The sequence below is a fragment of the Anneissia japonica genome, unplaced genomic scaffold (genome assembly GCF_011630105.1).
Source record: "Anneissia japonica isolate Jap-2015-1 unplaced genomic scaffold, ASM1163010v1 scaffold2392_len1475705_cov187, whole genome shotgun sequence".
NCBI classification, from domain to species: Eukaryota; Metazoa; Echinodermata; class Crinoidea; order Comatulida; family Comatulidae; genus Anneissia; species Anneissia japonica.
In genome coordinates, this window is record NW_022751777.1 from 737,740 (window position 1) to 755,314 (window position 17,575).

Sequence of the window (17,575 nt, forward strand, 5' to 3'; positions counted from 1 at the left end):
CGAGAAGAGAATTACCAAAGATGAATTTATTAGCATGACAAACGGAGAGAAAGATAATTTCGGATGCCAATTTCATCAAGAATACTATACATGTTATGAATATCAATATTAAACCCAGACTTCCTAGTAATAGAAGAAATGTCATTTTGAAATTTGAGTGCAAACTTTAATTAAAACTCCCAATTAAATGTGAAATGTATCATAGTCCCAAATGAATTTAAATGTAGGTACAGTGCATTTTAGAATGAACAGTAACGATAGTTCTTTGCTTTTCAACCTATTTAGGTTAATCAATACATGAAATCGTATCGTAATCAAGATTATATGCATACATTAAATTCCATGCGATGTAACATGTTATGTAATGGAATGTGCCACTGGGAACACATTCCATTATTTGCATTAAATTACATATCATTACATTTCATTTTTTAACCGCAGAATACATACATAATTATGATCCTAAAAACGTTGATGCTACTCAGGAATTCCCTTGTGTATGCTAGAGACAGTTTGTTATTGACAAACCTCCAAATGTATTTTGATACGTGGCATCACAGGTTGTCGTTTCCAACATTCTTATCGTATTTCCACTATATTATTTGCAAATTAGATAATGTAAGAAAATGGCCGACAGTGACGGTAAATCCATTGAAAGGATCTTGATTTCATTTAGTACATTTTTTTTTTTACATCAAGCATTTTTTCCATAATATTAAATCAATTCGTATTAATCAAATACTCATTGTTTGAGAGTTTGAGAGTATCGTCAGCATAGCCTGGCGGAATTAGTTAACCACAGAACACTATCGTAGCATATTGCTTTAAAGATAACACGAGAAGTAAATCAAAAAACATTTTGCTGAATTTGCTACGAAGAAAAGAGAAAAACTAAATAATTGCAAGAATAAATTTCATCCAAAATAGTTCAGAAGCTATTAAAGAAATACGAACAGGATTGTAAATATAATGTTTCATTTTATTCCCAGCATTTTGTTAATTTTTTTGCATTTTCAAATGTTATATTATTATTATTATTTCAGTAAGTACTTTATTTTGATAATACATTTGAAATAAGATGAAGCTAAAGTATAAAAAGAAACACCAAACTGTAATTATTATATTTTTTTTTAGTTATACTTTAATCTAAAACTAGTGCATTGCAATGCATTTACAAACAGTGTGCCAATGATGCCCCAATGGCAGTAGAAGGTACAGGTTAAAGTTCCGGTTGAGCGACCTCTCACTCTCGCTGATTTCTTGTTAACGTTTACAAATTTATGCATTATTCAAAAAATCTTAGAAGATAATATAATACATACTCCTAGTATGAAAATGCACGCCATTGCGTGGTGTGCATTTCGATTCTTGGAGAATGTATTATACTATCTTATCTGAGATTTATCAGTGGACTTTTCGATAGTTGGAGAAGAAAGGCATATCTTTTAAAAGAATAAAGAAACAATAGCATTAATAGATTGGACTTACACTTACTACGACATGATTGTCCTCAAAAGGGCATTAGAAGAAAGGTATCTGGTTAAGCCAACCAGAGGTCGAAAGAGACGTGCATTCCTGGACAGACTCAAGTACGAAACACATATAAAATATGCAAGACCGGAGAAGATGGCGGGAGTGGTTGTCATGAACTTGCACAATGATGGACAGAATCAATCAATCTATCAATCACTAAATTCATCCCACTTTTGGTAATCGTAGAACAGGACTGAATAATTTTTATTGATATGAATATGACTTGTATGATGTTTAAAGTCACGGTTCATGGAGCATATATACATTCGATCATTATAACAACTTTTTATAACAGTATATATTATATATCATTTGGAAAAAAATAGGACATCAAGACTACATCTATAAAATATATACTATACATATGTATTATATTAAAATTCACATATATTTAAAATTGGATACAATTATAATGTACTAAAATAGACATAAAATTATTTTTGTCATTCTTGTTAAAGCATAGGTAAACATATGGGCAATATTATATAGGCCTGGCTCTTGTGTGTCAAGGTCTTTCTAGATTTTCTGGCATACATCTGTGGATTTTACTCCACCTCTTTATAGGGTAATCTACCCTCAACTTAATTGTTTCCTCTTGATAATAACTGACTATAAGTAGGAGTAACTTTACTACATTGGCAGATCTTAGGAAGGTCCTGACCCCCCTTGGGAAAAAAAAAATTTAAAAAGTTTTAAAAAAAATGCTAGATCTACCTTTTCAGGACCCGCAAGTTAAAATTGTTTTTGTTACAATGGGAAAATTAGAAGTCGGGAAAGCTCATTTCCCACCATCTGGATATAAAAATTTTCTTGGGGAAAGACTCCGACCCCACCTCTTTCTTTTTGGATTTCATCGATTCATGCAAAAAAGAATACGTATGCAACTACTCAATTTTTTTCCATTGTGTATTTATACCGGTACACACATGCCTATAGTTTACTGTAATAAGAATGAGAAAAATTTACCTGACCATTTTCAAGAGGGGAAAACCTTGAATTTTAAAGAACTTATAAAAGTCATTAAAAGACCAATCAGAAGCCAAGAAAGCTCATTTCCTGCCATCTAGGAATCAAAATTTTCCTGGATCCAAACCCCACCACCCCCACTTTATTTTTTGGGTTTTTTTGGAAACATTTTGACCCCCCCCCCTTCTAAATTTGCTACCAAGATCCGCCCCTATTACTATACTTGAACACCCCTCTATTTGATTCAGTCGAGGATGGTCTTCCGCACCTCTCGCTGGCACTGCCTCTGCGCTGTGAATTTCATGGAATAGACAAAGATCAGTGAGTGGGAATCTTACATCGGAACAACAGAAAAGGAATTTGGAAAATTGGGTTATGCACAGTTTAGCCAAAAGAGAGATTTTATCAGTGTGCTATGTCGAAACATCTAGATTATGATAGCGTTTGTTATCCATTATTGCAAAGACTGTCTGTACAGTAAATCTGCTTTGTACGTCAAATTTCGATTTGGAAACAATAGGTGATTTGTTATGTATTTTGTTAGGTATTATTGAGGGTAATTTATAGTATTGATTTTAACAATTATAAAAGTACATAAGCCTACATACAGAAAGCTTAACAATTCAACAAAAAAGTAAAAATAATGCATAGTAGATATGCATTTGCTAATGCTATGAATGTTTATGTCATTGATCAACATGGTTTTGTCCAACAATTAATACTTTATTGACATTTCATCTCAGCATCAATATAGAAGTACATAAATACGATAATTTGCACAACAGAAGGCTTAACAATTCAATAAAACTAAATATTACACACAGTACAGTAGGTATTTGCATGTACCTATGAATATTTATGTTGTTGATCAACATGGTTTGCCCAACAAATTATTATCAAATATTAAATAATTTAATGGCATTTCATCCCAGTATCAAGACAAGACTTTTTTATACCTTATTTTACCGACTTATCACCAGAAGTAATCCCTGAGTTAAAAACTTTTAATTAGCTTTCAGGAGTGCCTGATACTGTTAGCTCTAGTTGTACTGTAACCCCAAGGTTGTATTATTATTGACATCCGGGTCCTAAAGATTAAGTGTGGGGAGGTGGGCCAAACGATAGCTGGAAATACCAGGTGATAATTTAGTAATAACCTCTTTTTGGGGGCCTCACAGGACTTGTATTTAGGTCACTGAATATAGCAGAACTGAACAGGATTGATTTTTTTTTTCTACTGACAGCCATTTTTTAAAATGGTTATTGTCCTTCCCCTCTAACATTAACAGACAGGTGGAGGCATAAAATATGTAGAAAATTGATCCATCCTTAAAGACATGTATAGTTTTGACACTAAACCTTCACATTACAATTGTTATAGAGTTTTACAGGAGATTTGGGAGTGAGGTTTCTGAATACATTTGCCATTTAATGTATCACATCATGTATTTCTAAAAATAAGAAAATAGACATAGAAAAGGTCTTTTCAGATTACATAGCTGAACTATATAAAAAAAAAAATACAAATAGTATAAAAAATCTGTTTGTGATGCATAATTTAATAATATTGTCATTTCGTGTCTGCAAATCAGGTTAACTTAACAATGTTATATAGGTCCCCTTCTAACTAAATGCTACCTCCAATTAAAGACCACTTTTCTGTGGTCCCAAATTAACAAATGTCTGTTATCCTACTATTCTATTTATAGACCAAAGCTGCTAAATACCATGGAAACCCTGATCCCAAAAATACGGTCTTTAATTCGTCGCTCACATCACGAACTAACACAATTAAATTCAATTGTGTTAGTTCGTGAAATCAAAAAAGCGCGTCAAAATACGCGCTGTTGTCGACTTTTTGTGTGGTAAAGAATACAAAATTGCTTGACAACCAATACGCTCTCGTTTTGACGCGCTACTGTGATTTCCCGAACTAACAAAATCTACTTTGATTGTGTTAGTTCGTGATGTGAGCGACGAATTGGAGGGAGACCTGTAGATTATTTCTAAAATTACTTCATTAATAGTAGTCACTATTTATAGTGCATAATGTTAAAAAACCTCAATGCGCTAGTTAACACAAAATTTAATTGCACTGAAGAAACAAAGTAAAAGTATTGTTTAATAACGAAAATAATGAAAACTGCAAAACATAAAAATTAAACTTACATTGAGTGAATATCTGCATATTCGCTCAATTCTTTGCGTATATGGACAATGTTCATGCTAAAAGCATAACAACCATCTAATCTTTCATTTGTTTTGATTTATATACATAGGCAAATGCGGATAGTATACCATGGCAATCCCTTTCTCAACACAGCACATACATTACCATGGACATAAAAGGAAGTGAAATGGCCAAGCGCATCTTCACCGATCGGACATAAAGCTAAAATCGGCATTAGGAGCATTCGACCAGAAAAGCTTAATCTCTTAGGCCTACTGCTGTGCAACAGCGCTTGCTTGCCATAATATCAATCAATTAAATTGATACCGTAAAAGCACTGAAAATTAATGTAAATTATACATGAGATCGCATAATTCATACGATGTGCAATATTCATCAGTGTTGCTCAATACATGACAAATATATTAAAACATAATTGAATATTCTGGCATGATTTTGAAGATTACCGTCTTTAATTTCACTAAGTGATTGACCTGGATCGCCGTATAGTATATTTGAGAAGCATAAATAATTCATATGTTTTATATAAGTTTTATCAGCAATGATTAATAAAAAAAAAAATAATTGAAATTCACTTGTGTAAGTATTAGCTTTATCCAGCCTCCATTAATCACTCATTCTCCATGGCAAACACTGTAAAAAATTAACTACCCTAAAAAAAATCTGATTATTAAATCTGAGCAATTCTCAACTGGCTTCTATAATATTTGCTTGAAGTTCAAAAAAAAAAAAAAACATTTAAAATAATTACTTCTTAATTTAGTATATGTCCTTCAAATTTTTTTTCTTCGAAATTAGCTAATGGATTAAACTACATAAAAGAGTAGGTTGTGCGGTGTCTTATAGGAGATTAGAATTTACGGATATAGTTGTACTGTACAAGTGATTTTTATTTCAGTCAAGGGAATGGAAACCCGAGATGAACAAACCAGTATTTAAATACATTTTAAATAACATCTATATTTTGATATACAGTAACTGGACATGCCACAAATGAACTAATTGAAACATTAGAAGAAAAGGAAACCTAGATCCAAAATGTCACATTTTCAAGGTTTTAAATTTCAGATTAAAAAGCTGAAGGTTAAAAAACACATAAAGCTATATTGTCTTTAAACTTTTATGTACAACTTTCACAGAGACACATTTACGCACGAGGCTGTGGCTTTAATATATGAATGCACACGTCCATGAATAATAAACGTCATTGACAAAACCATGTTGAACATAAACAATATTTGTAACATAAGAACTGCATAAGGCAATGAGGAGCAGAAAGCTTCTGTAACGTTTGTAAAGAGCAAAGAAATAGCGTACTGTGTACATATTCTATTCAAATGAGATTAGTGATATAAAACATGTAAATCTAGAAATACTGGGAGATAAAATTTCCTGCCAAAATGGCCAATGTTTAAGGATTTAATTTATATTCAATGATTGGACCAACATTGACTACGTCTAGCAAGATCGTAAATCAGGTTTATATTCACTGTAAATCACAAAACCACTATCACCAACATAAACTTCCGGAGAATTCTCAGTGTTATCAACTTCCATCTTTCATTCTGAAACAATGCTTGCCTTCTAGTTCCAGGGTCCTATAGAGTTAAATTCCTGTCACAGAAACAAGATTTTTCTTACGACTGAAATCCATAAGCCTCACAGTGATTTAAGCTGGGAATTCACTGTGTCCGACGGTCGTTGGCCGACGCTATTCATTGAAGAAGGCAACGCAATGACACGTGCGCAAAGGATCGCTTTTAATGAAGATCCGTTCAGACTGCCACCAGCAATCAGCAGACAGCGTTGCGTCGTCTAGCGTTCAAGGAGTTGGATTCGTCGCAAACAACGCAGTTAATTCTCAGCTTTAGTCTATGTAGACCATCTTGTGAAGGGATGGCCACTGAAAAAATTGATTATGTTTTGATTTTGTTTGGCAATGGCCCTTGTGAGATCTATAAATTTTGAAAATACAAAAAAAACACCCATGAAATCATGGATTTTCATTAGTTTCCTATTAAATTTATTTATGTGATTTCCCTAAATCCTAGATCCCACAGGCCTGGTACTAGTATGGGCCTTTATAATACCCCTATTTCTTGTGGTTATAAAGCGCAATTCTTTTCCCTGGTCATTGGGTCCACATGGTAAGTGTTGCTGCTGGTAATCAGTGCAGGAGCAGGCAACCCCACCAGGTACCCATTTATACTCCTGGTGGAAAGAAGCAATGCAGATAGAGTGTATAGCAAGGACACAAGTGAAATGCACAGCGAGGGATTGAAACCCCGACCTCGAGTTTGGGAAACAAACCGATCCCGCAGCGCCAAACCGTATCTACAATATCTACCTGATATTGTCAGATCTGTCCAGTTGAACAGGTTAGCAAGTTTGTTTTTTGTTTGGATTGAACCAGGGACCTTGGGTTTGGTTAGCCACCCATCAAACCACAAATCCACTCTTGCACATCATCAGTGGCATATTTAGGAGGGTGTACATGGGGGGGGGTACACCACCCCAACAAATACTTGCACTCCCCAGTAACCCCTTCATACACAAAAATCATGCTGAGTAGTTAAAAATCCCCTCAAATCACCTTAATTTGCGAGCTAGTGCCCCTTCACCTGATCTTTGAGCCTACACTTCACCTTTGTACCTTCCCATCAGCCCACCCCCACCTCCAACTATTTCAAGAATCCTAGATATGTTACTGCACAGCATTATTCTACTTAATTATCATAATCACAATTTATGATTAACATATGTATTTCCAAAGAAAACCAGGTGGTACAGACCCTTGATTTTCTTAACTTCCCTTGCTGGGTCCAATCTATTTTGAATTCCTGGATCCGCAAATCCACCAAGCAACAGCTCCACTCCCGGAGTGTGATACAGTAGCTGGCATTGATCTTCCTAACTCACAATTTATAATCACATGTACTTGGAAAATGACCCTACATTGTAATTTTCAATCTATTATTATCATGAATTCTTATGTTATGAATAATATCCAACTTATTCTCAAGGCTGAAGAAGCTACAGTACTATTTTAAGAATGACAAAAGCTTTAACAAAAAAAAAACCAAAAAAAAACCAACATAGAAAATATGTTTTCACTAGAATTTTAATGTAATCATTCATGGAAGTATCCTCATTTAAGATAATGATGCTCATATTGTAAGTCAGGACCAGTCTTAATCAAATCAGAATCTACCATAACATATGTTCAATCCAGCAAATGTCATTTATTTCCCCATTATTTGCCTAATAAAGCCATCTAGCAATAAGTTACTGGGGATTTTTTCGGCATCATTAACGATGTACCGTCTGTCATGAAATATTGGGGTTTGAAAAAAATTAATTAATTAAAACATTGTGTATTATCATCATTAAAATGTGCCTGCACAATTTCACTGAAAGTTATTTGTGCAAAATGCATGTTTGATACTGTAAATATCAAACTTAAGCTTATGGGGTTTTTTAACGACTTGTTAGGCAAATTCAAAGGTTGTTGTAGAGCGCATATGCTATGATGCCATCTGAATTTGACTTTTAACTAATTATGTGTATTGTTTTTTTCTCAGTCAGGAAGGGGAGGGGGGTAGGTCTTTCTTTCAGGGGGAGTGCATGGCTTTACTGCCTTTAGATACGCCACTGCAATTATGCTTGATTATTATACTAAAATTAAGGTACAGCTAAGAGGCAGACGAGTATCCTTCATTATATCTCCGAGATATTCATTATTATGCTAATTAATGCATTAGTATCGATGTTGTATGTTGCATGAATACTATACCATGCAGTCTTAACTCTTAAGTCATCAACAATTTTCCGTATTTATTTAAGGCCAAACAGTTTAACCATGTTTCAAGCACCCCGTCCACACTGGGACAAAAATGTGTAAATCATGGAGATATCTAAACATCTAATTACAGTAAGCAGAAAAGGAAAAGATGTTTAAAAAATAAGAAAAGATATCAATTAAATTGTACAGTATGTACAACTTTTTCACTTGAATTCTATTGAATTTTTAACCTTTTATACAGTATACACTGTATAAACAAAGATTTTTTGATTATATATATATATATATATATATATATATATATATACACACACACATTGGACCAATAAAGATTGAATTGAATGTGATCTCGCTAGATAGGGGTCTAACACTTCGTAAGAGGAGTCTGAAACTTTCCAATGAGACAAGTGGGGTATAGGGGAAAAGCCTCTCTGTATCCAAGAAAAAATGGGCAAATTTTCACTATTTTAAGATGTTCTCAAACTTCTTATCATGTATGCCTTGTAATATTTTTGGCCTGATGAGTAACGGTTGATAGGGTTACCTATTTAACAGGGGTCTTAAGCGATCACTGGCGCTGCCATTGCTTGAGGGATGGGAGTTCCGATCTACTAACAGACAATCAGCTGTATCTGATTCTCAGACCTATATTCGGGCATGGGTTCTGATGAACTGCTCTTGGGTCAGCGCTATCTCTTTCTTCCGGTGAGTTCTTAATTTTTTAATCAGGTATCGAGTTTAGATATTAATATTATGTACGAACTGTAGTAATGTAAAAGCGTATATTGAATCACATTTGCTGTGAGCGTTTTCTCTCTGCAGGAGCCATCTTCTAGAAATAAATTTTAATAAAAATAAATGAAATAAATAAACACTGGCAGCTTCTCAGCTGAAGTGAATTAAACTGTTTTCTAAAAATTCACATTTTGATATTTCCCATTATTTAACACACTGGTGTATATGTCAGATATGTGACTACAGGAACATGTTTAGATAAATATATTCAACCATTATCTTTGCCATTTAACCATGGGGTAGTTACGCATTAGTTAAGTAATCCATTCCCTTAGAGAAATAAATGGGTTTAAATAAAGGGTTGTTGATAAATCTGTTAAAACTTGAGAATTATCAAAATTCTAGTCACAATGGAGATATATAAAAAGCAACCTTTCAATAACAGATAAATATTTTCAACCACTTTTCTTGTCATTTAACCACTGGGGCAATACTCATTAATAAGTAATCCATCCCCTTGGACAAAATAAATACTGTAGGTTTTAAAATGCAGGCTTTTTGGTAACTATGTAAAACATGTGAAATAATACACTGTAGTTAATTTACAAGAAAAAAAATCCATTTGTGTAATAATAGGCAAAATGTATTGACAATAATTCACAGGTTTTAACATCATAGATACTGAAGTATGAATGTAAAAACAATCCAATTATATTTCAATGGAAAGGAGATGGAACAACGCGGATCTAATAAAGAATGGATAAAGGCCACTTCCAGAAATAGGTTATTTGGAAGGGGGAAGGGGATGTTATTCTAGGTGCCCAGAAATGCACATTCCAATTATACAAGTGCAGCCTGAATTTGCGGGTTTTCTACCATGTTCGTATGTGAACAAAGCAAGTCCAGGTGGCCACCAGGGTCCCTTTGGGATTAAGGGGTGAAGGCACTTCCTCTCTTCCCCTCCCCCCACCCCAAAAAAAAAAACTTCAGCATTTATGTTGTGGTAGAACTTGAGAATAAGCCTTTATAGACACTCTTACAAGGCATCTTGACTACTAGACCAGAGTGCTTACTTACCTAGCCTAGAGGTAGAGATATTTTATTTATTTTATTTTTTTATTGATAAGGGTGAGGAGTAGCTCAACCCTGTTCACCCAAAAACATTCCACTGAGGAAGTGGGAGCTACTAGGTGTTGAAGCAGTTAAGTACAGGTAGTGTCCTTATGAATACACTGCTTCAATCACATTTTAATTCTAAATTTATGTACAATTTATATAATATATTTTAAAGCATTTTATTCTAATTTTACTATTTATTATTTACTTACTAATGTTTACTTTGTCATCATAATTTTCAATACAGCCTTGTGCTACATAATTGTTTTATGTACATTACTTCTAATGATTTACAGTTAATTAGTGGAAATTATTAGTGAAACTGGCAACCATTACAGTCGTTGACCGTATTAATGGAAATAATGGCAGAGGCCTATAATTCAGCATATGTTCGATAGTTTAATTAGTTGCTTACTAGTAGCAATTATTACAGAGTGTAAATCTAGTACTTTTTCGTGTCAAGCTACCATAAAAAACCTGTAAATTACATCAATTTTTGACAACTGAACTATCGCAACATGGGGTCACAGCGGAGATGTAATTTTTGGCTAAAATACGAGTTTGGGTGCTGGTATTCTTTAATCTTCAGAATTATGAATGGTCACAAAATAAAAGGATAGTTTTTACATGTGTCTTTATAAAATACTGTTGCAACTATTCATTCATTTCCCTGTTTCCATTGCTAGGGACAGGGAAGTCACAAGTCAGAGGGCAAGGCTTCCGTGCCCATTGTGTAGGCCAAGCATCTATTGACTGCAACATAATGAAATTACAAAAATGGACAGTTGTCAGCCATAATAGGTACTAACTGTAACACAAAAATGTAAAACAGCTTAAAATTGGCCCAAAGTTGCCCAATTTTCCTAGGCTCCAGAAATTAGCTTTGTTCCCTAGACCCTGCCAGATTGTAAACACCAGATTTTGTCAATCCATAGAACGGTAAAATTAAATTTACAGTAAAATGTATTCATAAATTTCAGGATGGACAGTGACATCTTGACATTATGAAGGTAGCTCAACATTTCATGGACACTGCTAGGAAAAAAAAACATTCAACCTCCTTTATTGTGCAAATGCATTTCTAAATCTTCAGGCAAATTGACTACATAAATGGGTCACATAAAGATTAACCTGGGAAGAAGTATACATAATGGGGTTATGCAAAGGTCCATTTGTTGGCAAGCAGCTGTTAGTGCAGCTTCTACTTTAATTGATGAAAGAGTTTCTGGGGAAAAATCATAGAAAGCTAATTTAAAAAACAACCCCATTAAACATTGCTCAATGGATGATGGTTTGGCAATCAAAAGACATACTTCAATGATGTATAAAACTTACTGAGGGTTATGATTCTGAACAGAAAACTCATAGTGTATATTTCCAATAGGACTGAGAGGATTTATACGTGCTAAAAATTAATTATGATCACTTTAGATATGGCATCACAACAATGTATTATGCAATCACATTACAGAATCACAATAACCCCAATATTGTGGTTGCGTTGACCTATTCACACAGTAGGCAATGCCAGGAAGATTCCCGCAATGTTGCGGTAACGTAGCTCTGTATCCCCCCGTGAACTGCAATATTGTGGCTACAGTTAGGCCTAAGCTATTCACACGGAAGGCAATGCCGGGAACTTTCCCGCAATATTGTGGTAATATTGCTCTGTCTGAAAACGGCTAGATGAGCAGACGAATCAATAATGGATGGAGACAATATGGAAAACTCAGCAATCATGAGGGGTCATCTGCCAATGTCTCAAGAGAATGTCTTTAACAAATGCATCATACCAAAGATACTAGGAACACAAGAGTTCTCCACAGAAAAAAACTGTTCCGCCAAAATACATGTGGGAAATACAAACAATGGTGCACCGCATGCTAAAAAACTTGCTGCCAACCTTACATAACTGTGGATACTTGTGTGGATACATAACCTCCTTTGCGGAGGTAGAAATCGTTGCCATTTTCCATAAGATACAAAGAAATCAAAACAATAAGACAAACACAAAACCACAGAATCATATGACCGGACTCTGATTTGTGATAAAGTGTTCCTTCATTAGTGGAAAGAGAAGGGTGTGCCGCGTGTGTCTGGATTTACTTAGCAATAGAAGGGTGCCCTATGCGTCTGGACCAATTATTGAAAACTTGCGTTAATAAAAGAGAAGGGCGCCGTGTACGTCTGTACTGACTCATATTTGCTATGCGAGTGCTCTACATTGTGTAGTATCTTTGATCATACGGTGATGATATGGTATCAACATGCTGAGGCTTTTGTCCAGCAGTGAACCGACAGTAGCTGATGATGATGAAAGGGTCGAATGGAAACTAATAATGATTAAATAAAAACTAATAAATACTTTTCCGAAACGTCGCAAAGGATTGCTTAATAAATTCCATCTGGATTATTCATGACTGAGAAACACCAAATGGTTGCGTAATATATAAAAAATCTTGACATCATTCATGCTGAAAATGAAGTCAAAGTCTAGCTGGAGGACAAAATACTACGTATCACTGCGGTCAAGATTGATCATGGTTTAGATCGTAGAAACCAATACAGTTTATGACACGATAACCAATATTTGTTAAACAATTTTTTTTATTTACGATATACCAGTACAATTCAAGATTGAAGGTATTAAATCTGACAAATATTAGGTTTGCTTCGAGTTCAACGATGCCTCAATTTGATGAATCAGTCATTTTATCTTTAAAACTTTGGATAGAAAATATTGAATGCGAGATAAAAAGAAATGCCGAAAGCATAAATAACAAACAAAGGAGAAATTAATTTCTATATCATTTTTATACTTTGTCATGTCAATAATAATCAATAAAGAATAATACTATAGCTTTCTAGTGAGTTTTTGTGAATGCATATAGATGAAGGTGAAGTGGATTTGCATAATAAGGGTGATTTTAGGTGATTTTTAACTACTTGACCATGATTTTTTTTGGGAAGACACGAGTATTTTTTAGAAAGGCGTGTGCTCTCCGCGCATCACCTAGATATGCCACTGCTTACCTCAACTCCAACCATGAAGGGATTGGGGTGGTCTACGCCCTCTGCCTGTAAAAGTCCCTCCCGGGTCCCCTAATCCTGGATCCGCCACTGATCATTAATGTTGTAAAGAAGTAATCAAACCTTCAAAACAAAATCATGTGTAGGTGTGTTAAGTGAGGCAGGATCCAAATCTCTGCTGTAGTTTCTGGGTAGTCTCTCTTCTTCAGGTAGTTCATACAATCTCCAATGCTTCTCACCTTCCAACTGAAGTATAAACACCTAAAGGGAACATGTTAAAGATGGGTGGATGGATTTATTCGGTGTAAACACAAAGGATAACCCACAAAATCTAAAGAAGACTCATTTTCAGTGGGGTCCTTCTGGTGGTGATTGGGCAGCCAGGAGACACTCCCATAATCTTTCCCAAATAATGTACAGTACTGCGTTCTTTAATGTGCACACACAAGGGCCATATGCACACAGGACCAATGGCTAAAACATCTCATCCGAAAGACGGTGCGCTATTGTAACTTGCATTTCAGCCCTCCAGCTGAAACACAAGGACAGCGATGGGAATTAAACCGGGAACCTAGAGACCTCCACGACTCAGCGTCCAAACAGACAATCAACAACATTAGATTGACAAAATGTTTTATCGCCAATTTACAAACATGTACAACATACTATTTCTGAATTTACCACAAAATAAAAATCCTTAAATTATATAGAAATTAATTTTGATATAAGTCTATAAATCAGTGAAAAAATGAATTGTTTTCATCTGTGTTTCATTGGAATTTACTTTTTAAATTTTTTCTTTTGTGTGATTTAAGGATACGTCCGCACTTTAAAGATTAACTATACAATTTAGTAGCTCCAGCTTTTGTCTACACAATGGACTTCATCAGGAGATTCTACAAATGGGATAAGTAACATATTTTTTGGATTAAAACAAATTTGGGGGTTTTTTTTCATTGAGGAAAAGCATGGAAATCACCACTAACTGTACCTCAACATCATCGTAGTGAGGGGCCAATCCCTGCGATCCTCCAGGTGTTATGTAAACATTTGCACCAACCAAGCACTGAAAATAGCACTCTAAGGATGAACAAATCTTCCAAAGAGAATCCTAAAAAATACATAAATATAATAACATGTTCTACATTTAACAGTTTGTGGTTTCAAGTAATTTACAATTTACATGACCTAAAACTTTCTAGAAATATTATCCAGTTGAAAAAAGTAGTCAATTGGACTAATTCCATGAGCCAAAAGAAAATCATTTGACCATCTCGGGTCTCAACAACTAAACAGTAGTTTTACTAAGTATTGTAGTAGAATTATAGTCTTTCAACATCCAGAGTAGGCCTAGTCTATGACCATAAAAAAAAAAAAGTTTTTTGTTTTGTTTATTTTGGGGGGAGGGGTTTTCTTTTTATTTTATTTTTAATTTAATGATTTTAAAGGCCACACTAAAGACCTACTAATTTTATGAATATTTATACCTGGAAACGCTGTGGCTGATGAAATTGAACAGTTGCGTTCTTCTTCGATATTAGGCTTTCAAGTTTTCCAACCTTCACGACACCTTTACCATTCAGGTCCTCACGGCGTCCATCCACATACCGACAAACATTTAAATCGTGTACAAATTTCAAGTCATTTTCATTTAATATTTGTTTCAATATAGCAAGTGAACAGTATTCAGAATAGTTATTATCTTTTGTTTTTCTTTGTTCTCTTGATATGATTAGTGGTTTTTGTTCCCAGTACTTGGCAAAGAATTCACTCAAAGTTAGATTTGAACCTTGGAGCAGAGATTTAAAGATATCTTCTGGAGTACTCTGATGACCAGAAGAAAGTAAAGGTTTTTTCATGACCATTTCTATATCCACATCTCCACTTGCTTCTCTCTTTTTAGTCTTTTTTCTTCCCTGCAAGATGAACAATCAAATATTTCATGGTAATTAAGTAATAATATTAATGATATCAGATTAAAAGTGTATTCTGCATTATCAGTTGTTCTATGCTGCTTTACTACTTGACATATCTTCTGTAGATTGGCAGGCCAGAAAAGTTCCCTGAATATTTAAACTACCCAACTTTCGAGTGTTAAAATCAGTTTGTATGTAATGTGACTCACAAAATGGAAGTATGCAATAATTCGATTATTAATGTTTAAGCTTAATTTTATAATATATTTTTGTACCAATACAGTATATATTTCATTACAACCTGGTTTTCCTGTTTTTTTAACACTGTTGGGTGTCAGAATAAATAAATAAAAAAGAAATAAAAATTAAATTTAAAAAAAAATTAAAAATAATATATATATGCGACTCACACCATGGCGGCATACAATAATTCAATTTTTAAATGTTTAAGATTAATGTTTAAATGTTTATACTACCGTTATATTCTTGTACCATATATATTTTATTACAACCCAGTTTTTGGTGTTTTTTTAACACTGTTAGGTTTCTGAATAAATTAATTTAATTTAATTTAAAACAATTAAAAATAAAATTTATTTTATACCGGCAAACTCACACCAATTACTCAATTTCAATTCAGTTGAAAGTAGGAAATTGATTTCATGGTCCCAATTTAAGATTTGGTTTTTTTTATCTTTTCTGGTCTTTTGCTCTTTTTCCTTCTAATACTTTGCATACCTTATTATCTATATTTATTTATTTAATTATATTTTCTGTTATATATATTTAGTTATAATATATACAGTAAAAGAATGAATGTCACTTTGCAATTTTCTGGGGAGCTATACATCATGCTGATTTAATATTAATTAGTCAATGGGTTATCCTCCCACCATGAATGGGATCCATGACACACGAGTCGCACCAGCACCAGTGGGGGGGGGGGGTTGAAGGCCATTCCCCTCCTATCAGCGACTTTCCTCTCCCTCTTTCGTCAAGTAAATCCTGGCACCCCGCCCACTGGTCCCATTCATTGACAATGACATTACGGGCAACAATAAGTTATCTGTGTGGACCAACATAGAAGAACCTACAGCTACATGTCCCTCTGCATGTGCATGCTTTCAAAATATCATCACCCCTGCCAGAAGGAGATAGGTTCGGCGCTAGGAGGGGCAGGGTTGAGTGAGGGACCTAACTAACTACTATGGTGTTTGGATCAAGCGAGGGGCCACGAACATTGGCTAGTGCGGGGAAAATAATAATATCCAAAATGAGATTCCTGATTTATCTCTATTTATTAGGAAAAGCGGAAAAAAAAATCACCATATTGTTGATGCTGCTTTACAACCGACCACCAACTCAACCAACCACGTTTTTTCATTAATATTAACAACACTGACCTTCGACCCCTCTTTTTTTGCAAGCGGCTGGACAAACAAAAGTATGTTCCTAAGTGACAAACGCTTGGAGGCGCATGTTTAAAATATTGAGGTTTTTTGGCAACAAAACCATCGGAAATTGTTCGTTTTTTATGTAATTATTTCACCTGCATTCATATACTGTATATTATGGTGTATTATAGACAACTTCATCTAGTAGATAGGCCTAAATCAATCTACAATAAATAGTAACCGTTTGTATTGAATTTGAACTAGGGCTAGGTAGGCTAGCTAGGCCTAGGCCTCGTCTGCCAGCTAGCATAGGCCTACGGCATAGTTCCTCTAGGCCTAGGCCCTACTCCTAGCTGGCCAGGCCACGTAGGCCACAGCTTGGGTGACTTCTTTTCTATCTAAGACTAGGCAAGTAGTACTGCTGTAGTAAGACTACGCAATACCTGTATGTAGTAGGTAATAGAGTAGCTACTAGCCTAGGGCCTGCTTCATGAATTTTTGAAATTTTGTTCAATAGTTGTTTATATTCTGAAGGTATATACAGAGACAATAAATATTGTACAAAATGGGGAAGAAGAAAGGAAAGAAAAATGAAGAGGGTGGTGGTAAGAAAGCTGGAAAGAAGAAGGGAGGAAAAACCAAGAAGCCCAGTGAACCTGAGATGACTATCAAAGAGGCAATATTGGCTTATCAGTGAGTTTTGACCATGTTACAAATTTAATTTAAAAAAAAAATTATTTTAAAATTTTGTATAATCTTTAATAAACCTTAGATTACATTTTGTTTAATATTGCTTTTAATATTAATAAGGCCCCATAAAAAAAATGATTAGTTTATCATCCCCGCGCGCATCTCTTTTGACGAAATCGCGATTTTTTTTTTTTTTTTTTTT

At 34.5% G+C, this 17,575-nt stretch overlaps 1 protein-coding gene and 1 long non-coding RNA gene across 3 annotated transcripts; one reads left to right on the plus strand and one right to left on the minus strand.

The window, feature by feature from the left end:
• Nucleotides 1–13,292: 13,292 nt before the first annotated feature.
• On the minus strand, nt 13,293–16,702 carry LOC117121849 (ribosomal oxygenase 2-like). 2 transcript variants are annotated; one of them, XM_033267237.1, is made up of 4 exons: nt 16,616–16,702; nt 14,933–15,289; nt 14,365–14,484; nt 13,293–13,634 (listed from the first exon to the last, which is right to left on the minus strand). In XM_033267237.1, exons 1-4 carry the CDS (start codon nt 16,616–16,618, stop codon nt 13,491–13,493), a joined length of 624 nt encoding a protein of 207 aa, XP_033123128.1. In that variant the 5' UTR covers nt 16,619–16,702; the 3' UTR covers nt 13,293–13,490. The 2 variants fall into 2 exon arrangements, with proteins under 2 accessions (XP_033123128.1, XP_033123127.1); XM_033267236.1 differs by having other exon boundaries at nt 13,299–13,634; nt 14,861–15,289.
• Nucleotides 16,703–16,718: 16 nt separating this feature from the next.
• On the plus strand, nt 16,719–17,377 carry LOC117121852. The gene is made up of 2 exons (XR_004447637.1): nt 16,719–16,825; nt 17,218–17,377. It is a non-coding gene; the product is annotated as an uncharacterized LOC117121852 (long non-coding RNA).
• Nucleotides 17,378–17,575: the final 198 nt, after the last annotated feature.